Genomic DNA, 22,586 nt, shown 5'->3' with positions numbered 1-22,586 from the left:
TAGAGAGAAAAAGCATGTGCACACAAGGATGTAACGAAATTCTTTTACATCACATTTAATATTGCTTTGCCCTGTTCCTGTGTAATAATCCTGTTTTCTGTGTGTGTGTGTGTGTGTTTGTGTGTGTGTGTGTGTGTGTGTATGTGTGTGTGTGTATGTATGTATGTGTGCGGAAATAGTACACTGTGCTTCAGGACACTACTACAACTCCAGCACACACCGTTGTATCCGTTGTCCTGTTGGTACTTATCAGTCTGAGTTTGGGCAGAATTACTGCATCACCTGTCCCGGAAACACCACCACTGATTTTGATGGAGCTACAAACGTCTCACAGTGCAAGAGTAAGGCAATCTGTAGAAAAAACCTAGATAAAAATGTCATAAGACCAGTCAAGGAAGTGTGGTTTGTAGCAAGTGTGCTTTTTCTTTGTGGCAACTGAGAATGTGGATGGTACACTTTGGCACCCTTGATTAAAATGAGCAGAAATTAATGTATAAATGAATAACACATGCACTGATGTTGAGCTTGAACCTATAGGGATGTTGTAAATTTTAATTTACATTTGCAATATATTTTTAATTGAATTTATTCTTTAATAAAATGCAATTAAATATTCTGTTAAACACTGGTTTTAAAATTATCAGCACTGCTACAGTTAAAATCTCTTGACATTTTTAAGGGTTCTAGGCTCATAATGCTTTTTTTTTTTTTTTGTTATGGCCTTGATTGTTTCTCCAAAGCTTTATTTTATACAATCAAATTTGTGCATTAAATCTGACTGTTTTTGTTTGAGAGTGGAGGTTTTATCTGCTTTAGATGCTTATATATATATGACCAGATTGGTTTCCTCTCTATAGATCAAATGTGTGGGGGTGAGCTGGGGGATTTTATGGGCTATATCGAGTCCCCTAACTATCCTGGAGATTATCCGTCTAACGTGGACTGTGTGTGGACCATCAACCCTCCTAACAAGAGGCGGATCCTCATTGTGGTGCCCGAGATCTTCCTCCCTATCGAGGACGAGTGTGGAGACGTACTGGTCATGAGGAAAAGCTGTACGTTTAGCACTTGACTTGTGTATCACTTTATTTAAGGGCAGGGTTTATAAGCCCTACATTACATATACTTAATAAATGACATAAATTTCCATAAACATTTATAAAGGCTTGTTCAAAATCACATTCTTTTATAAGCCCATATATAAGCCCATAATTGTCATAACAATTGAAAACCAGTCATAACAGTGTCATAACCTTATATCAGACGTTATGTCAACTTAACATCAATACTGACATAAGTAGTTTGTATAATAGCTGACAACTGTTGGAATATGACTTTGTAAATTTTTATGTACAGTAAGTTTGTCATTTGTCATAAGGGCTTATGTATTATTTATGATACTAGTATTTAGTATTCAACTATTAGTATTTACGTATTACATATTAGGTCATCTAAACAGTCAGCTCTCTCAGTGACTGGTATTCAGTGACTCGCTCACATCCTTGTTCTTTTTCCTTAGCCCAGCCCACATCCATTACCACCTATGAGACGTGTCAGACGTACGAGAGGCCAATCGCATTCACCTCCCGCTCCCGCAAACTCTGGATCCAGTTCAAGTCTAACGAGGGCAACAGCGGCAAAGGCTTTCAAGTTCCCTATGTCACCTACGATGGTCAGACTTCTCCTCTCTTTATCTTTATTATCACTGTTGTAATCAGACATCCAGTATATTTTTATGTTGTAGGTTGAAACATCCCCAAACCCTGCTATTTGGACTCTAGGCATCCAGATCCTTACTTACTAACCCCCATGTTTCACAATCCACTCAAAACATTTGTATAGTTATATAGTTCCAAAGCACTCTTGGAAAAAACATTAAGTTCTTGGAGACTGAGAGCAATTTACAAATAATCCATTTTGTTTTAGTGGCAATTTGCATTTATTTAAAATATTATTTGGGAGCATCGATAATTCTGCAGCAAAGAGAAAAAACCCCAACTATTATTAAAGACAATTCTTATGAGAATTATTATTTATTTTATTTTTTAGTGAAAATATATGTAGGTTAAGAACGTTTATCAGAAAGTCGATATAATTTTGCTTTCTTTGCTGGTTGAAATAAGTAATATGTATTAACATGTTTATGGATTGTGTGTGTGGCAGAGGATTACCAGCAGCTCATTGAGGACATTGTTCGAGATGGTCGACTCTATGCATCAGAAAATCACCAGGAGATATTAAAAGTAAGAGCTTTGATTACATCAGCTGTCATCATGCAGTTCTTGACACTAACATAATAGACAGATTAACTTTGTATTTAAACTGTAGAATTTTGTAGGAAGTCACAAAAAAAATCCTCAATAATTACATCGGATCTGTATTGAAACCCTGCAGAAACAGAGCGATTAAATATGGAATGAAATGCTTGGGGGCATGCTGCTTTAGGAAAATCAATCAACAATAGGGTGGTGTGATGAAGCAGAGTTACTGTCAGCACTCTGAAGTCGATATACCAGCACATCCTGATGTGTTTTATTCATCTTATACCACAGCAATTTGCCAACAATTCCTATTTTTTATTTATTAAAGAATGACATGTCATACTTTTTATGTATTTATTGTTACTTCTAATGTTGTGGAATGTCCCTAAAAGAAATTAGTCAATTATGTTATAGAAGCTACAACCAGTCGTTCCCTCAACAGGCTCCCTTTTTTTTCTTTTAAGGTTAATAAGACCAAAAATTTTAACTTGTTAGTCACGAAGACTTTCCTGTGTTGGAAAACTTGCGTCAGGAGGACCTTTGTTACTACAGTATAGAAACAGTAAAGAATTAGAAAAAGTGTGTTAGTATAAACTTGTCATTTGAATTTGTCAGAGCTGCTTTTATAAAAAAAAAATTAATCAGCACCTTCAGACCAATCTGATTTGAGAATAGTATGCTTGCATTAATCCAGGTGTAATGGATTTGGGTTTGAACCTTTTTTCTCTTTTTTCAGGATAAGAAGCTGATTAAGGCTCTGTTTGACGTCTTGGCTCACCCTCATAACTACTTCAAGTACACAGTTCAGGAGTCCAAAGAGATGTTCCCGCGCTCCTTCATCAAGCTGCTACGCTCCAAAGTCACCAGGTTTCTACGGCCTTACAAATAGAAACCTGCAGCGCTGCTCTTTCCTTCCCCAACTCCTCCTCTTCTTCTCATCTTCTTTCACACACCTCTGTTTCCCCTTCACTCAGCTGCTTTTTTCTGTCTGCATCCCTCTGGAGAGTTTCCACTCGCTAGCTAAATCCCAGAATGCCTCACTGCGACACAAAGTGGAGGTCTGGTCTTCCTCCTACCTCTTCTCTGGAGTCTCACTTTTCTATTTCCTTTATAAGCCTTTTTTTGTTCCATTGTTTATATTTTGCTTTGGGATTTTTTAAAATGCTTTTGAATATTTATATGTGCTACATCTTGCAGAGACCCAATTTTCCCGGATGTTTAATATCTATATATTTGTATATGTATGTACGTATGCATGTATATGTGTATGTGTGTTATGCCTGTGCCCTGCAGGCGTACATTCATACACACATAGATATATATTGTTAGTATGAAAAAATTAGTTCATGCCCCAGACATGCACAAGATTGCGTTTAGAAATGACTGGTGTGCACTTAATTATTTTTTTTTCCAAAAACAAAATAATTTCAGTATGGAGAATGGAATTAGTTTATGAACATGAACTAAAGGTGAACAACAGTGTTGAACAGCACAGCAAAGAGAAATAGATGATTAAAAACCATATATAACAAGATAAAGACTACCTGCTGGTAACATTGGGTTACTATAGAGTTACACTTGTTTTGTAACTAACATTTGGAACTTTAATTGCACTTGAATTTTATATTGTAAACTTTAGAGAAAAAAATTATGTTACTTTTTTTTCCTTATGTTTGTGTTGTATAGAAATGTTTTACATTTGGTTGTCCTGATTGCTCCTCTCTCCTGGCTGAAATGGGATTAAAAAACAAGTCTCACCTCTTCTGAATGCCAAAAAAACAGTTAAGCCTATATTAACCCCTTAAAGTCCCAGATTATTATTTAGTTAATAATCTTATAGTACGCTATTCGGCCAGCTTTGTGGTCTTGGACTCATGGCATCGACAAGATTCAAGTTTGCAATCTCCGGACAATAGGGCAAACGCTTTTCTGTTGCGCCACTCAGGAGCCCAGGGAAAGACTGTTTATAGCTGCTATAGCGTAAGTGATAACAGGAACTAACTTGCACAACATCACTATAAATAGAAAAAAAGTACAGTGTATAGGTTTTTAAACAAAAAAATTGTTAGTGTTGGCCTATTGCTGTGGTATAAGGGGAATAAAACACTTCAGAACATGCTGTTACTGGAAAATAAAATAATAATAATAAACTTTCAGGTTGTAACAGTAACTCTGCTTTATGCCAGGTCATATCACACCACCTCATTGTTGAATATTTTTAACAGCAGTTTGCCAAGTTTTTTATTTCTTACCTCAGTAACTAAGCGACTCAGTAACTAAAGGCCAATAGGAAAGGTGTATAGTTATTATAGTGAGGAATGCAATTCTGGGACTTTAAGGGGTTTAATATATGAACAGAATTGGACTTTTGTTTGAAACATGTTAATTATATATAGTAAATGCATATTAACAACATTTGCGTGCTGTGCACATGGTAGAAAGCACAAAACAGCTCTCATTTTAGACATAACATTTGCAGCGCTTGAAATCATAACACATCAATTTCAGTGGCATATGAAGTGTTAAATTTAAGGAATGTTAGCTTTAACTTTATGAATGTATCATGTGGGAGGTGATGTGGGTTTTTGGTTGAATAAGAGAAGATTATTTTCTGCTAACTGGTGAATATTTTGTATAAAATGGCTCTGTATGTGTGTCTAGATGTATCAGTAAGGTCAGTGGGATTCTTACACATCATGTTCATCATTGAAATTGGGCAGACTATAAATGTGTTTAAAGAAGTAGACTCTGAGTTGTAACACTGTTCTCTACATGCAATACATGGATTTTTACCCTAGTTTCTCTCAGTTTATTCCCAATTTCTACTAGCTTGAAAGCTAATAACCTGGAAGAATGAAACCTCTGAAACAAGTCACCACATTGTTTTGAACCGCTACTTATGTAACATGATAGGATTAATCAATGTTCCTTAAAGCTGGTCCTGGAGTAGCCCCACCCTGAACATTTTGGTGTTTTCCCTCCTCTAAGTCACCTGTTACAGGCTTATTAATTAGCTAATATTGAATCAGGTGAGATTGGAGTGGGAAAAACATCAAAATGTGCAGTGCAGTAGTATCTCAGGACCAGGATTGAGAAACACTGGGAGAGCTGAACATGCTTGGAGGACAGCAATGATGCTGTGTTCATAACAACCAAAAACCTGGTTCTTTTGAATTCCCTGAGCAAACTCTGAGCATTCACACAATTTCAGCTGTATAAAGTTGGAAAAAAAATTGTAGACCACAGAAAGCTAGTGCTTGTTTAGCTTGGTGCAGTTTTAAAAATTCTCTCAAAAAGCGAGAAGGTTTTTGGTTAGTGCTTCATTAAATTTACAAATGAATGTCAGATGTAGGCTATGGTGATCTGGCTATTTATTGTTCTTCAACAACAAGCTTGGTGGAGAGCACTAATGTGAGCTAACAGATGACTGTGGCTAGTGTTATTCTGATTTACATTCCTCCCACACAGAAATCAAAGCCAGTGATGCTCCATTGGACAGGCTACAGGATTTTGGGTCCTGTCCAAATACAAAAGTCCCAGTCAAAGCTTTTTTTAGTCAAAGCCCCTTGAAAGCCTTCTGCAATACCCCCATGTGAGCTCAAGGTCTACAGCCTTGTCCAGTGTAGAGCCAGTGTATAATAGGAGGCATACTCGAAAGATGAAGAAGAACTAATTTAAACAAGTGGAATCAGATATGACTCCAGTATAGTATAGAATGAAAGCCTTGAAGCCACACTGACTCTTTTCAGATAAGAAATATGCTGTCACAGGATGAGGCTTGAAAGATTACTCCACCCCCAACCCTAACATTAATCTTATCCTTCATAACATGTTGTCAACTCAACATGAGTTATGTGCATTGTTACAAATGTACACACAAGACCATGTTTGTGATACTTGTTGCTATACATGACTTAGCAGAATTTTTCTGAGCTGTCTGCCATGTTCGAATAAAATTCATAACTCGAATTTCTGACCTCCCACTAGTGGAAAAACTAACAAAAACGCCCCTCAACTCGGTATCCCTATAGAGAAAGTCTGGGAGTTCAGCATGTGAGGTCAAATCAACATGGCTGCCCATAGCACCAAAAACACAGTAACACTTCTTTATTTTTAAATCAGTTACACTGCGTGTTTAGTTTCTAGTACTCACTGCGGAGTGCTTTTAAAAGGTTTACCAAAAAGCACATAGTTACAACAAGTGCTTTTCTATCACCTGTCCAATCAGGCCACAGCTCGAGGGACAAACAAGAAAAAAACAACCTGGAGGACAAGGTGCCAGTAAAAACTTGTCTTATTAGTGAGTGAATATAGGGAGATTTATAACAACATGATAATCTTACACATACCATCATGGAATACTAAGCTTCCTCCTCGCAATAGTTGGGTAAAATATCGATAAATAAATTGTTTCTGAACATTTGGGGGCTCTAAGCGACAACTTACTCAGAGGCCCCCAACCCGCACCAGTTGTGTTATTTTATATGCAGCTGTCAGTATGAGCTAATGAGCTAGCAACTTAACATGTGTTAGCCTAACATTTACTATAGATACTAGTTAGCTAGCTAGTTGGCCACTAAATTTTTCAAGCAAAAGCAGGAAGTGGACAAATCGACTAAATCCAATTAATTAGCATTGATTTTTTTACCAGTGGTTTGGTTAAAAAAAATTCCCTTCTTCTACTTTTTGCACTTTTTTCTTTTTGTGCTGAGTTAGATAAGTTGCAGTTTGTGTTCTTTTCACACCATAAGGGGGCCCCCTTTCACCAAGTGATAGTAAAAGTGATTTTTTTAAAAAAATTTTTTTACATATTTTAAAAATGATGGAGCCCCCTGCAACTGCTTATACTACTTGTAGCACATGTATCTAACACAAGGCCCGGGGACCAAATCCGGCCCGCAGCCTCATTTCATTTGGCCTGATTGAACTTGGAAAAAAATAGTAGTGAAACAGCCTGCAGCAGGCCTACTCTACTACTCAACATTTTCACACCATCCAGAATTCACTGCAGATCCGTAGTGCAGCGACCACAATTCTACAGCACATGAGAACGCACCTCACATTGCTGTACTAAAATGGACTAGTTGCAGCCTTTTTTCCGCTTTTTAAAATATCCGATGGTAGTTACCGTAAACTACTTGCACTCTGGGTTTTACTGCGGCTGGCTTGATGTAAATCAACAACAAAAACGATTCCGAAGCAGGTCATGTGTTGTGCTGGTACTGGTGTAACCAGAAACTAATTTCACTGGGAGGAGGAAATATACAAAATAAAATCATGATTGTTTTTCTGATCTGTACGATTAAATTGGTAAGGGTGATACTCTTGTGTATTTCAGGTGGATGTCAGACAGCAGTAGGAGCAGTGATGACATGAATTTGTTATTGAATTATTTAAGGCACATTCTACCCCCAAACAATCTTTCCATATTAATAATGTTGCCATAAAACACCTTTATGACAGTTCCACTGAAAATGATTACAATAACATGTTAATCATATGGGAAAATTACATCTTATATTATAAATCCTGATCTACTTTTCTTTTGCAGTAAACTCCAGCAGGATACTTTACCAGCTCTCATCTCCGTATTGCTGTTCTTGTAGTGTAGCTATCTGGCTAGTAACTTTCACACAGAAACAGTACCATCCAGTTGGCTAATCCTGTTTCTCACCACAGCGGCTGGAATCCAATAAAATGTGATTAAACAAAGGAATGCATTCATAAAAGCTTTTACTATAATCAGTGTAATAAATCAGTATAATAAATGTTACTACCCACTAGTGCATTTACTTTAATAGTTTCTGTTAGTTCTTCATTATATATATATATATATATATATATATATATATATATATATATATATATATATATATATATATATATATAGCCTTCGATTACAGCCCTTCAGGGTCTCACTAAAATGCTGATATTCCAGGCAGAATTTGAGTTTGACACCCCTGGCAAGAAACCGCCATGTTTTTAATAAATTTAGGAAGATAAGCACGCTAATCTGTGTACTCAGTGTAATCAGTGTGAGCTGCTTTTTTCATATTGGTACCAAAGACAGTCCGATCAGTGTTATGTAGAAGAAGAAAAAACTGCCCAGTATGAAAGCAGCCTGAGTGCAGTTTCCAATTTCTTCCCATTTCAGAATTGACTTACAATCTACTGATATCCATATACACACACACCTACACACACACGAACACAGTGAGATGCTACATTCCAAATCCAGAGCACACACAAATTATGATTCTATCTGAATATATAATATGAATATACATTGGGGTCTAACAGTCTGAAGCCACACTGAAAATTTGGGATTTGTTTTTCATTTAGAAAGCAGAAAAGAAAGGAAATGTTCACATGCACATTTCTAGGTCACTGTTTTAATATAAGCAAATGTGTGATATTGACAATGTGAACTCCTTTGTACAAAAGATCAGATTTCCCTCAAGTCTTATCGTTTCCATTGAAGCATGTGATTAGACACTCCGATGGATCTGATCTAACGTGGATCGTCAGGTTTTTAACACGTGGAGTCTGTGCCAGCTCGAGTGCACGCTGTCATTAAAGCAAATGGAGGACAAACCAGATACTTTATATGTAAAATATAAATGAAATTCTGATGTTCATGTAAATATTTCCAAGAGTTTTCTTTTCCCTTGCTGATAATACAAAATAAATTGTATTCTATTAGAAAAGTTGCATTTTCACTAGTGGTCTCAGACTTCAGGACCTCAGTGTACATCTACATTTGTGTGCGTGTGTGTGGGTGTGTGTGTCTGCCATCTGTACGCTTAAGGCTACTTGATTTTTTTATTAGCACTTGCATGGTACTTATTCAGTTTCAGTTAATATTCACATGACTTATATGAATATAAATAGAATGGACACACATATAAAACCAAAGTCTTGCAAAAGTGTTAGGGGCTCTATATTTTTTATATAAAGTTTGTCTTGCATGCAAATTTTATGTCTACTGCAATAATGTATCTGTAGAAAAAAATTCTAATTTTTTTTTCTTAGAAAACACAATGACAGTCTATCTAAAAGAATTAATACAGTTGTAAATGTAAAGCCAATTTATGTGCAGTTTAACAAATTGGTCGTGCTTTGTGAACTACCCCCTGACTGCTGTTGTTTTTTTTTTGTTGTTTTTTTAACAGTTTTTTAGGATAGTTTATTTGCTTCAAACATCCTGTCCTGTTACTGGAAAATACACAACACAGCAGTAAAACTGATTCCTGGTCCTGGAGTTTACCATGTTCATTCATTAATCTTCAATATATCACAACCGTTGAATTTTCAGTTTGTTTCTATAGTAACAGAACATTCACAGGCACTTGTATGGCAGATTATGTTTATAATCTAAGACTAATAATAAGTGGCTTTAAGAGTGTGTTGTTATTTAACAAAGAAAGACGTTTTATTGTTATGGTGAAGTTCTCTGTAAGGAGACGATTATTTCACGTATTTATGGAAGGAATCTCCAGTGTAACTGTCAGTAACTTTTACTCCATGGGAAAGTCTTCAGGACAGGGGACTTTACACTTTGCAGTTTCTCAGTAACATGAAAGAGGCTGGTGAGGGAGTGACTGCTATAACGTAACTGATAACAGGAGCTGACTTGTCTGACGACATTAAAAGTAACTATAAACGGATAAAAAACGTGTTATTTTTTTTTTATAAAGAAAAAATGTTAGCATTGGTATAAGGAAATTACATTGGTACATGAGGAATAAACCATTTTTCCGGACGTGCTGTTATAGAAAAATCAACAACTTCAGGGTGGTGACAGTAACGCTGCGTCATTTAAATGCGTTATCGCCGTGGTTTAGATTACTTATTTGTTTATATTTTGGGAAGCACAACCAAATGTGTTTATTAGCAAATATTTGGAGCGGGCGAGATTTGTTTAGAATTCCTTTGGAAGCTGACAGGCATGGAATTAAAAAAAAAACAGTCCCATACACATCTGTAACTCCAGAATCCAGGAAATGAGAATCATTGTTCTAGACACAACATATCCACATATACAAATGAATCTAATGTTCTCTCTGAATCTAACACACACACACACACAAACTATAACACACATGCATATACACACACACACACACAAACAAGCACGCACATACACACAGTGTTCCCACAGATACACACATCCGCTCGCTGACTGGCTTTCAGACTGGTTCAGGTTACTGCTGGTGAGGCTTTGTAAGCTTTATGATTGCCGATATGTAAATGATGTACAAATGTTTTGATTTTTTTGTTCGAAGTTAATATTTACCTTGTCAGAAGAAATGGAACTACAGTGGAGAGAGGCAGTGTCTGTTCATTGTGTTGCAAAGAAAAAGGTTAAAAAAAAAAGCATATGAGACTGTTAAAGAGGTCTGGATGTGTTTATGCTCTCAGTGATGTGCTGCTGTGTTGATGAGAATAATTCAATGCAACCCCACGACTCGGATGAAAAGTGTTTCGAAGGGAAGAAAAAACTTGTTAAAAGCTCATTTTAATAATAAATACATACATACAAACCACAAGCTGTGTGTGCGTGTCTTACACTGTACTTCTTCATCACGAAGGATTAATAATAATAATAAGAAGAAGAAGAAGAAGAAGAATAAACACTGCACTTCTAATGCACTTTACAGAAATTTATACCACAGCCCTGTTGAATTCTCGATTCTGATTGGTCAGAAGGTATTGATTAATTTTCTGTAACAGCAGCTCTGAGAGTAGCTTCATCTGCAATAAGTTATTGTTCCTATAGTAACAAATAACACGAGGATTTATATGATGGACGCACCACACAAACAAAAACGTGTAATTGTTTACATGGTGAAGGTTACTCAGAGGTGATGTTTATTTAGCATTTTTGGAAGGAGTCTCCTGTGTCAGCACTTTGCACAAGTCAGAGGCAAAGCTGTAGTATAAAGTTTTCCATCACAGGAAAGTCTTCAGGACAGAGAACTTTATGCTTTCTGCTGTCTTGGTAACATGACAAGCTGCATATACAATATATATATATATATATATATATATATATATATATATATATATATATATATATATATATTATGCCAGAAAGCATAGTTTGTTTCATAGACATTCTATGTAACCATAAAGGGATAAAAAGTACACGTCCTTCTTTAGTAAGTAAAAAACAACATAGCATTGGCAAATTACTGTCTTATAAGTAGAATAATACACTTCAGGATGTGCTGTTTTTTCTTCAGGTCCAGTTCCAGAGAACCCATTCCCCTTTTCCATATTTTTGTGTGATATTTCTGTGCTTTTGCTGCTTTGATAAACCTGGTACACTTTATTAAGTATTGAATAATTACTGGATTATTGGGAGTGGGAGTATTCCTAGTCACCTGATTGAAATAATCCCGTAATATAATCCGTACAGTCCATGGAGCCATTTTACAGTTTCCTATTTTACATTATTTTCTGAAAAGTCAGCAGAAACAAATCATACATGCTTCCTTCCTGCTGACTTTTCAGAAATTCAGGAGATTTGCATAACAGCAACTGATGGAGGCATATAATATGCAAATCTGCTGAAGAAGTTGCAACAACATTATAATTATAAGTGTGGCAAGCTTGAAGAAAAAAACGGTTTCTGATGGTAAATGGCATATCTGGACAGGTGCAAAAAATATATTCTTGGAAAAAGGAAAGAAACATGTCTGTCTATTTTACACATGATCTAAAATAAAAATCAAATAAAAAGGAATGCCATGGGGGGATCACGGTGGCTTACTGGCTGGCACTGTTACCTCGCGCCTCCAGGGCTGGGATTCGATTCTCACCTTCGGCCAGTATGTGCAGAGTGTGCATGTTCTCTCCGAGCCTCAGGGGTTTCCTCCGGGTACTCCAGTTTCCTCCCCCAGTACAAAGACATGCGTTGTAGGATGATTGGCGTTTCCAAATTTTCCAGAATGAGTGTGTGTGTGTGATTGTGCGCTGCGATGGATTTGCAACCTGTCCATGTTTTCCCCTGCCTTGTGCCCCAAGCCCCCCTGGGACAGGCTCCAAGCTCCCCACAACCCCACACAGGATAAGCAGTACAGAGAATGAATGGATGGAATTCCATGAAGGTTGAATCATGTGTGTATCCTGCAACAAGACAGCAATCCAAACCATAATGTAAAAGCAACAGAAACAAAATTCCCTCATGTTTTCAGTATTAATATTTTACGCTACACTGTTTGATTAATAATGTGATAATCTGTACAGAATAGAAAGTCTTGTTGGTATAGATTTCTTCATCTTCTTTTTTCCTTTTATTTTGAACTCAGCCGTGGACCAAGTTTTCAGGCAACCTCAGGCAAGAATGCTCTAGCACTGTTAATCTCTCTAAACAACACTGCACCTCTATCAGCAGGTAATCAAACAGCATTGTGGGTAATGAAGGAAACCAGTCACCAAAGTGAAAATAAATGAACATTTCAAAGAAAGAAGTTTAAACCCAAAAAGCTCAACTAGAAATTAAATCCTAAAATAAATCTTTGGCATAACTGAAAAATTAAAAAAAAAAATTAAAAATGTATTTTTTAAAAAGTTTCAGTTTAATAGGAATTGCACTATGCGATATGAAATGCAGTTAGGCAGGTTTATTTTTGTTACTTTGTCGCCACCGTGTGGCTGAAGTTAGAACAACAGCTAATGCAGCGGCACGTGCGATAAATATAAATTTACAGTCTGTCCACAAGATGGCGCTGCGCCTCAACACAAACACGAACACAGGAAACTTTCAGTAGGAGCAGCGATGGCAACGGACATGATGAGTCACTTTACTGAGTCCATTCTTTCAAACTACCTATTTATCCGAATTTATTATTATTATTTTAACATTTTGATTCAGTAGTATTGTTCACTTCACACTACAGTGACACACTCTTGAGGATTTATAGTTTCACTTAGTCCAGGTTTCAAGAAAGCATTTTAATTTGTGTGATAAATTAAGAGATAACTACAAATCCAGCCAAACTATTGCTGCTTGCAATTGAATCCTCATGACTCAGTGAAAACAGAAATGATTCATTCATTAACTGCAGATTATTAGGCTAATAAATCTCCACTTTAACTCTAATGAGCCTGTCCTAGAGCAGGACAGCATGGTAAAATATTCTACTAGAAGTCAATACACATGTACAAGGATATTCTGAAAACTAATATTTTATTCAACATTTACAAAAATATATACTGCATATTTACCAAGAATATCCAATCAGTGCCTTGTTACAGGTGAAAAACAATGGAGTTATGATCACTCTGACATCTGATGATAATAAGAAAGTGTATTAAAATGCTTTAAAAATGTAATTGAATGTGATTTATTGACACTCTAATCAGTCTTATGAACCTCCTGCAGTGCCATCATGAACACCAGGTTGGGAAACCTTGATATAACACCTACACTGAAATACTTTATACTGACGTATTTGTGATGGTGTGTGTGTGTGTGTGTGTGTGTAGTGCACTGTTGTCTTGCACTTCTGGGGTTGGGGGTTTGAACCCTGCCTCTGTCCTGTGTGGAGTTTATATGCTCTCCCTGTGCTTTGGGGGTTTCCTCTGGGTACACCAGTTTCCTCCCCCAGTCCAAAGATATGTGGTGGTGTTTTCAAATTGTCCAGAGGGTGTGTGTGATTGTGCCCTGCGATGGGTTGGCACCCTGTCCATGTTTTCCCCTGCCTTGTGCCCCGAGTCAAGTCAAGTCAAGTCAAGTGGAGTTTATTGTCATTTCAGCCATATACAAGTACACAGTGAAACGAAACAACGTTTCTCCAGGACCAAGGTGCTACATAAGAAACTCAGAACAACACAACTACAAGAGACTACATAAATTATACAATAAAGTGCACAAGTGCAAACATGTGCAGACAGCACAAAACAGTACAAGACAGTACAGTGACTACTGGGACAGACAATGTGCATAGTAAGTCCCAGTGCAGCGCCGGCCAGTACACAGTTCTGTTTCCAGGTTACACTGTGACCCTGTATAGGATAAGCGGTACAGAGGATGGATGGATTTGTGATGTGTAGTGATCCTGAGGGTGGATTTAGCATGACAGTTAAACTTTGTTTGAGCAGAGTGTACAGATGAGGAGGTGAGAGAGCCGGACAGACTGTGTACTAAAGCGCTGCTGCATCGCTCTCTCAAGATAGAGATGATACCAAGGCTAAATCCCACTGGCACACTATCAGCAGCTAGTCAAATGGCATTGTGGGTAATGCAGAAAGCTTGGAGTGAAAAACAGACTAACTTGTGATGAAAGATTTGATTGTAACTTTTGTTGCAAGTCATTCAGCTTGGAGTATTCCTTTAACTCTCCATGTTTATGACCTTCATGTAGAAAAAGTTGAGGACAGTCAGTAGCTGTAGGTCTGTTTAATATGAGCATACATTTATTCTGCTCAGGTAAACAGAGAGAGTCATTAAAGTAACGTTACATTCACTCTTTCCTAATGCAACCTCAATAAATGGCAGTCATTCATTAGAGACCGCGCGCGTGCACATCATCTCTTTGACCCTAAGTACCCGAGCATGACGTAAGTCCATCCCCTCTGTTCCTGTGATGTGATGAGATGTGATGTGGATCAGAGAGGGGACGTGGATGGAAAGATCCAGAGAGAGAGAGAGAGAGAAAGAGAGAGCGAGAGAAATATTATTGGATGAAGGGGGCGTGTCTCCGTGCGTCCGCGCGAGACCACAGGCTCATAGCTGCAGCTCCACGCGCGCGCCGTCGCTTCACTTTCAACTTCAAACCCCCGAGCGCGCGCTCTCACGCCTTCAGGACTCTGCGCGAGCATTTTTGACATTTTAGTTTTCAGTCATTTTTGGAAAGTCTTTTTTTTTTTTTTTTTTTTTTTGGAAAGTCAGCTGTTTCAGCCGTCTTCAGCCCTTCAGGATCCAGGTATGTCCCCGCACACCCGCTCGGTTCAGAAGCAGTGTTGTGTGCAGGATGTTCCCACAGGAACCGTGCAAACTTCAGGGTGTCACACACACTGTTAATAAACATGTCAGCGCACTGACCTAGAGCAGGTGTAAACATGCGCGCTTATTTATCACTGAAAATAAAAATGCATGAATTGTCATTTGTTCCGAGTTTCAGTCGGAAGCATTTCGCAGGAGCGCATCGTCCCGTTGTATCACCGGTGTGTGTGTGTGTGTGTGTGTGTGTGTTTAAACACGCCTGTGCATGGACTTCAAACCGATATAAGCGGTTTCACAATCTTATGCATGCACGATATTATCCATGCATGCACATTTATTCCATAAAACACTTCCTAATAGTTATTTGTTTATTCAAATAGAAATGCGAACAGAAATCGTCTCATACAGTGTGCAAGCTACTGTGTAACTGTACATAACTACTAAAAATACTGAATGAAAACTTGAAGAAGAATACCTCTATGATCATTCAATTCGATACAGTTTGATTTGTACATTTGTTTTAACATCAGACATTAACATCAGACATTAACATCAGACATTGTCCCGAAAGAGCTGTACTGAAATCCGCATCATTTCCATGAAATCATTTTATTGTAGGTTTTTAATAATTTCCTCTGAGCTTGACATTGGAAGTCAAAATCCAACCAAGAAAAGATTTTGGAATTTTACTGCGGTTGGTGTTAAGTTAAAAACAGTTTGAATTTTATGCTCGATATGCAATTATGCTGTGATATACTAATATTTGATCTGAATATGATATTGTGATTTGAATATGATCCTTTTCATGCATTACACTCTGAGAAGAAGGGTACTAAACTGTACCGTTTTCTTGTCACTTCAGTATCGCTTGCACCTTTATTATGTAATATGTATTGTTCACCTGGAACTGTGGATAAAGTGTAGCTTTAATAAAGATTTAAGGTATAAATTGGACTGTAATTACCGTTTAGAGCGACACTTTAAAGGTACTCTATACACACCTTTCAGGTTAAAAGCTACAAAATTGGAGTGTGCTGCCCAGCGATGATGGAAGGAATGGTACAATTTAGTACCCTTTTTTATTTCTGAGAGTGTACAGATATTGTTATTGCATTTTGCCTGTGGGCTTTTCATTGCATGCAATTTTGCAAATTAGAAGAAGAGATAAAAGAAAGAAGATGTAAATTCAAACACCACTGTCAGATCTCATCATTTTTTCAGCGACCAAAGATAGTTGATTCTCCCTTAATAGCTTATATTTTTCTCTTAAACTAGGACACAGGACTGGCCAATATGGTACAAATATTATGATACATTAACATTCTGATATACTTTTCTATGAATCGTGATTCTCAGCAGACATCAATGCTTCTATACCACCATTTTTATTTAAAGTTACTAATAGCCGATTTGACTGGATTGGATGTGAATCTATTTTTGTACCACTTGTTTTATTTTCCTTACACACTATTTGCTGGTAAATGTTTTAGTTTTTGTAAATGCTATGTCACAAACTCTGAACATATAGTTTTTTTAATAATATAGCGTTGTTGATTTATATATATATATATATATATATATAATGTATTGTGTAGGCAGCATGGTGGCTTAGTAGGTAGTCTCGCACCTCCAGGGCTGGGGGTGGAGTTTGCATGCTCTCCCCATGCTTCAGGGGTTTCTTCTGGGTACCCTGGTTTTCCCCAGTCCAAAAACATGTTTTGTAGGCTGAGTGTATGTGCAGTTGTGCCCTGCGATGGGTTGGCACCCCATCCAGGGTGTCACCCGCCTTGTGCCCCGAGTTCTCTGGGATAGGCTCCAGGTGACCCCTGCGACCCTGTGTAGGATAAGCGGTACAGAAAATGGATGGATTTATTGTGTATTGTGTATCGCAATGTGACGACATCATTTACACCATTTTCTGTGTTTCAGCAAGCTTGGAGTGTAGTTCGAATGGAAACTGTGTGTATAAGAAAGTGTGTGTATCCAGTGTCCTCTACGCCTCTGTCTCATTTTCTGTCTCTTTTTTTCGCCTCTGTCCTCTCATCACAGTTAAGCAGAATGCCACTTGTCTGTTCTGCATTCCAGGTGTGTGTACCTCTCAGTCGAGCTGGATCTCTTGGCATCATGATGGTTCACAGTGCCAGCACGGGGGCTACTGAACACTGAGCCTCATCTGCTTCTCATCTCAGTTCACCAGTGCAAGTGATCTCAGCTCCACTCACACTCAGCCAGCCAGCACGGAGTCGCTCTGAGTGTGTGTGTGTGCGTGTGTGTGTTTGTGTGTGTGTGTGTGTTTGCTGGCATGGCATTTACATTGTCGGAGATCATGGCTGCACGAAGGCAGCAGCAGTCTCAAAGAGGAGCGAGAGGAGCAGTGGAAGTAGACGAGTACAGTGCAAACCCCACTCAGGCCTTCACCTTCTACAACATTAACCAGGGACGCTTCCAGCCACCCCACGTCCATATGTAAGTCTCTCCTTCTCTTCCTCTCTTTCTCACACTCTTATGCTTGCAGTTCCATCTGCATTTCACTGCATAGCACTGTATATAATTAATGACAAATTGTTTTGTAGGACTATGGGAGGCCAGTATGAAAGTAATTAAGCACTAGGAGGTATGTTGTTATAGAAAAATAATCAGTGATGGAGTAGTGTGGTGCTGGTTCCACCCTGACATTGATTATTTTCCTCTAACAGCACATTCTGTAGTGTTTTATTTTTCTCATACCACAGTAATTTGTCAATAATTACAATGTTTTATTTATTAAAGAATGACATAATCATACAGTTTATCCATTTATAGTTACATTTAATCTTGTGGAACTTTACCTCTGACTGTTACAAAGCGCTGACACTAGAGACTCCTTCCATAAATTCTAAATAAACATCTCCATGCAGAAAACTTCACTATATCAACAATTACATGTCAAGTCATGGGTGCCTCTCAAGGCAAGGGTATGTCTCAAGTCAAGGGTACCTCTCAAGTCAAGGGTATGTCTCAAGTCAAGAGTACCTCTCAAGTCAAGGGTATGTCTCAAGTCAGGGGTACATCTCAAGTCAAGGGTATGTCTCATGTCAGGGGTGCCTCTCAAGTCAAGAGTATATCTCAAATCAAGAGTACCTCTCAAGTCAAGGGTATGTCTCAAGTCAGGGGTATATCTCAAGTTAAGAGTATGTCTCAAGTCAGGGGTATGTCTCAAGTCAGGGGTACCTCTCAAGTCAAGAGTATATCTCAAGTCAGGGGTACCTCTCAAGTCAGGGGTACCTCTCAAGTCAAGAGTATATCTCAAGTCAGGGGTACCTCTCAAGTCAGGGGTACATCTCAAGTCAAGAGTATATCTCAAGTCAGGGGTACCTCTCAAGTCAAGGGTATGTCTCAAGTCAAGAGTACCTCTCAAGTCAAGGGTATGTCTCAAGTCATGGGTATATCTCAAGTTAAGAGTATGTCTCAAGTCAGGGGTACCTCTCAAGGGTACATTTCAAGTCAAGGATACATCTTAAGTCAAGGGTGGGTCTCAAGGGTATGTCTCAAAGTAAGGGTATGTCTCAAGGGTACATCTCAAGTTAAGGGTACGTTTCAAGTCAAGGGTACATCTGAAGGGTATGTCTCAAGTCAAGGGTTATGTCGCAAGTCAAGGGAACATCTCAAGGGTATATTTCAAGGGTACATCTTAAGGGTACATCTCGAGTAATGATTATGTCTCAAGGATACGTCTCATGTCAAGGGTACATATCAAGGGTATGCCTCAAGTCAAGGGTAAGTCTCAAACCAAGGGTGCGTCTCAAGTCAGGGTATGTCTTTTCTACATTTAGAAAGTATTGAGATTACAGTTTGTACCTTGAGGAACAAAAATGTCACCATACTGTACCTTTTTTTATAATTACTTATAAATGCAGTGCTTATGCGTCTGATAATCCAATCATGTGTAGTTACAGCAGGGAAAAAAAGCAAATCAGGTCTCTAACACACCTCTACCATGGAGAGAGGGTGAATATGAATAATCACAATGTATAGTATATACAGTCTCATTATCTTACTATGTGTGTGTGCATGTGTGTTTGTGTGTCTTTGTGTGTGTGCATGTGTTTGTGTGTGTGTATGTGTGTATGGGGTAGGTAGGCAGGCTGACCCAGCAGTAGTTACTTTAAAGTGGGCCACTCTTATTCAAAAGTATTTCCCTCTCCTCTAGAGACCTGCTGCTGCTTCTGCAACCACAAACCTCCAGAGAACTTCATATAACTCCTGTTTCTTCCTAAAAACACTCCATCTTCTCTTCTTCTCTTCCTCTCTCTCAACTTTTCTTTCTCTCAGGGTTGATCCATTACCCCATGACACCCCTAAGCCACCAGGCTACACTCGCTTTGTGTGTATCTCGGACACACACTCGCGCACGGACTCTATTCAGATGCCGTACGGCGATGTGTTACTGCACGCAGGAGACTTCACTGAGCTTGGCTTGCCCAGCGAAGTCAAGAAATTCAACGACTGGCTCGGTGAGAATGTATTCGTATCGGCTTTTACATTCACTCACACAACAAGCACAGTAAATCTATTAACCCCTTAAACTCTCTGCTTATAATTACAGTGCTTGCAGGGTGAGCACCATATTCTTATTCCTCATACTTCTGCTTCTTCTTCTTGTATTAAATTATTAATACAAGATAAAGAAGAAGAAGTAGAAGAAGCATAACGATAATTAATAGTTAATTTAGCCCAAACTGCTTAACATAGAGTCTGACATAGAGACTCGGTTCTGTTACTGTACTTTCTGTCTGTTTCTTTCTTTCTTTTTTCAATCTGTTACTGTACTTTCTATGACACTTTCTTTTCTTTCTGTTACTGTACTTTGTTTGTTTGTTTGTTTGTTTCTTTCTTTCTTTCTTTCTTTCTTTCTTTCAGGGGTAATCTTTTTAAGATTTTTTATGGAAAAAATAATGAAACATTGTCATTTCCACTTGCAGCACTAGTGTACAAATTTTTAGGCAAATCAGTAATTTAAGACAAGTGATAGTATCTATCTCCGCTCAGTAGGCTATCTCCGCTCACAGAGCAGATTAAAGAGGGGAAAAGGCTGCATGTGCAATGCATCAGAGATGAGAAGAAAGAGAGAAACAGCATTTTTTTAGAGGAGAGGAATGAAGACAAGAGGCAGAAGGGTGTATGGATAGGAGCGCAGCCCTCCTAAGGTTATGCAGTAGGGTGCAGGAGGCATGGGCAGGCAGATAAGACAAGGCCAAAAAAGCCTGCAGTTTTCTCAGATAACTGATAACACTCAAGTCCCTTTCCCTCTCTCTCTCTCTCTCTCTCTCTCTCTCTCACTCACTTGTTCTCATCTTTCATTGCCGTGCTCCCTGTGATGCATCCTCCCCTGTCCCTGCCTTCTGCCTCTCTTTTCTCTTGTGACGGGTCTTCCTAGGGTTTTGTTCTCCCGCTTGTTTTTAGATGAATATTTATGCCTTCGACTCCTCATCCTTTTCCTCATCTGTTTCTGTGTGTGTGAGAGAGCGTGCAGCACCCATGCTGCTTTCTTTACCTAGCTTCAGCCCTCTGAAATGTGATTTACTTTTTTCCCTGATGATACTAAAAAACACACATTCTCACATCACACTTCACACATATGGTAATGCAAAAAATATGTGTACACATTCCTTATTTAACTCTTCACTCGTATTTTTTGAGTTCAGAAACTATTTGAATGTTTGACTGGTGTGTACAGAAACCAATAATAACTCTTTACCACCAGATATACATATAAAAGAATGCAAATACCAAAAAAGTATTGCAACTTTTTAAAAAAAGTTGCTAGTGTAATATTTCAAGTTTAAAGTCGGATTATGTGGGATCATTTGGAGAAATATAAGCTTGAAATTAATAAGCTTGAAGTTGTTTTGATATCTCTTGATCATAAAAAAACCTCCTTATAAAAACCTTAGAATGTAGTAAATATTTCTGCTTTTTGTGTTTAAATGTATGAAATCCCATTCGGAGTATTGGTACTAGGAGATATTTGGGAGATATTTCCTAAGATACATGGAACCTATTTCACAATTTACTGTGAGAAGTTATCAGCTGGGTGACAGGAGACAACCTGTAGGAGTGAGTAAAGGCAGGATGTGTGGATGTTAGTTCAAAATATATTTATGGCAATCCATGAATTGTAGTTAAAGTGCACAGTGTGGGTCAAAGTGCAGGCAGGCAGCAACAAACTATTATCATTTGTAATCATAACCAATTAATAAAACAGAGTTGAAACCAGGAAACATGAAACAAAGAATGAGACTCTGTTTAAAAACAAAGGGACCTGGGGCTCGGACTTATGCTAAGACTTTGCAAGGAAACACAAAAACAGCAGGGTACAAATAGTTTAAGATTAATTAATGGCTGACAGCAAATGAGTAACAGACGAATGACAGGACAGGGGGCGGAGACAGGACCAAAACCAAAGACACGTGTCGAAACAAACAAAAGCTGCACTGAGAGGGGGAATTCATGACACAGTGTGCAAAGCTGCTGCCTCACAGCTCCAGGAATCCTGATACAATCCTTAGGTTACTGTCCATCTGATGTTTCACATGTTCTCCCTGTGTCCATGAAGGTTTCCTCCAGGTTCTCCAGTTTCCTGGCTGCCTATGCAAAATCGCCCCTAAGTGTGAATGTATGGTTATAATTTAGTTATTATACCTTTATTGGTATGTTAGCTATTAGTTATTATACAACACTGACTATTCAGTAACTACTGCAGAACTAATAAGAAAAGTGTGTAGTTATGAGAGTAAGGAATTTAAGTCTGAACTCCCGATAGTTTAAAGGTTAAAGAGTAATGTCCCAAATGCTAATCAGTTGTAATGAAGGGCCTCAAACAAATGTTGGTAATACATTAGCATTCAGAACCCTCAGTACTTACTGAACCATTTTATTTTTAACCTTTTACTAATGTCAACTGAAATGGGGAGCTGTATATCATTTAACACTGGGGCTTTTCACACTTTTTGCAGCCAGGGAGTAAAAAAAATTTTAGAGAACCCCAGCACAGATCAAAGTAGAGTTAGATTCAGGTTGATTTATCATACGTGTTTAAAGCCATTCAATTCAATTCCATTTTCAGTCCAATTCCAGTTCCAGTCAGGTGCAACTAGTATCCTAAAAAGTCCTTTGCTTTGTCTCTTAGGCAGAAATGTTCTATGTAGAACCCTAAGCCTTTGCCTTTCAGAAAAAAAAAACTAAATAGAGCTTCTTTAGAAAGCTAGAATTGTTAACCATCCAAATATGCCTTGAGAATTTTTTTTATATTCTAAAAGTGTTGGCTTTTAACTATAAGTAAGGAATAAAACACTTGGGGTATGCTGTTGTACGAACACTCTGAAGTGTGTTCT

General features: G+C 38.1%; 2 protein-coding genes across 3 annotated transcripts in view; both read left to right on the top strand.

The window, feature by feature from the left end:
* The window catches only part of scube1 (signal peptide, CUB domain, EGF-like 1), an 86,238-nt gene extending 81,180 nt beyond the window's left edge, over nt 1–5,058 (top strand). For both annotated transcript variants that reach the window (XM_026923005.3, XM_026923004.3), the window contains 5 exons: nt 180–341; nt 858–1,055; nt 1,520–1,672; nt 2,164–2,243; nt 2,998–5,058. In XM_026923005.3, coding sequence (XP_026778806.1) covers nt 180–341; nt 858–1,055; nt 1,520–1,672; nt 2,164–2,243; nt 2,998–3,150 — 746 coding nt within the window. In that variant the 3' untranslated portion in view covers nt 3,151–5,058. The remainder of the gene's footprint in view (nt 1–179; nt 342–857; nt 1,056–1,519; nt 1,673–2,163; nt 2,244–2,997) is intronic.
* Nucleotides 5,059–15,005: 9,947 nt separating this feature from the next.
* Nucleotides 15,006–22,586, top strand: part of mpped1 (metallophosphoesterase domain containing 1) — a 48,206-nt gene continuing 40,625 nt past the window's right edge. The window contains exons 1-3 of the mRNA XM_026923401.3: nt 15,006–15,193; nt 17,299–17,679; nt 19,525–19,706. Coding sequence (XP_026779202.3) covers nt 17,516–17,679; nt 19,525–19,706 — 346 coding nt within the window. The 5' untranslated portion in view covers nt 15,006–15,193; nt 17,299–17,515. The remainder of the gene's footprint in view (nt 15,194–17,298; nt 17,680–19,524; nt 19,707–22,586) is intronic.

The sequence above is a fragment of the Pangasianodon hypophthalmus genome, chromosome 18 (genome assembly GCF_027358585.1).
Source record: "Pangasianodon hypophthalmus isolate fPanHyp1 chromosome 18, fPanHyp1.pri, whole genome shotgun sequence".
Lineage (NCBI taxonomy): Eukaryota > Metazoa > Chordata > Actinopteri > Siluriformes > Pangasiidae > Pangasianodon > Pangasianodon hypophthalmus.
The sequence above is the reverse complement of the archived record's forward strand: the minus strand, read 5'-3'. Positions and strand labels throughout refer to the sequence as shown.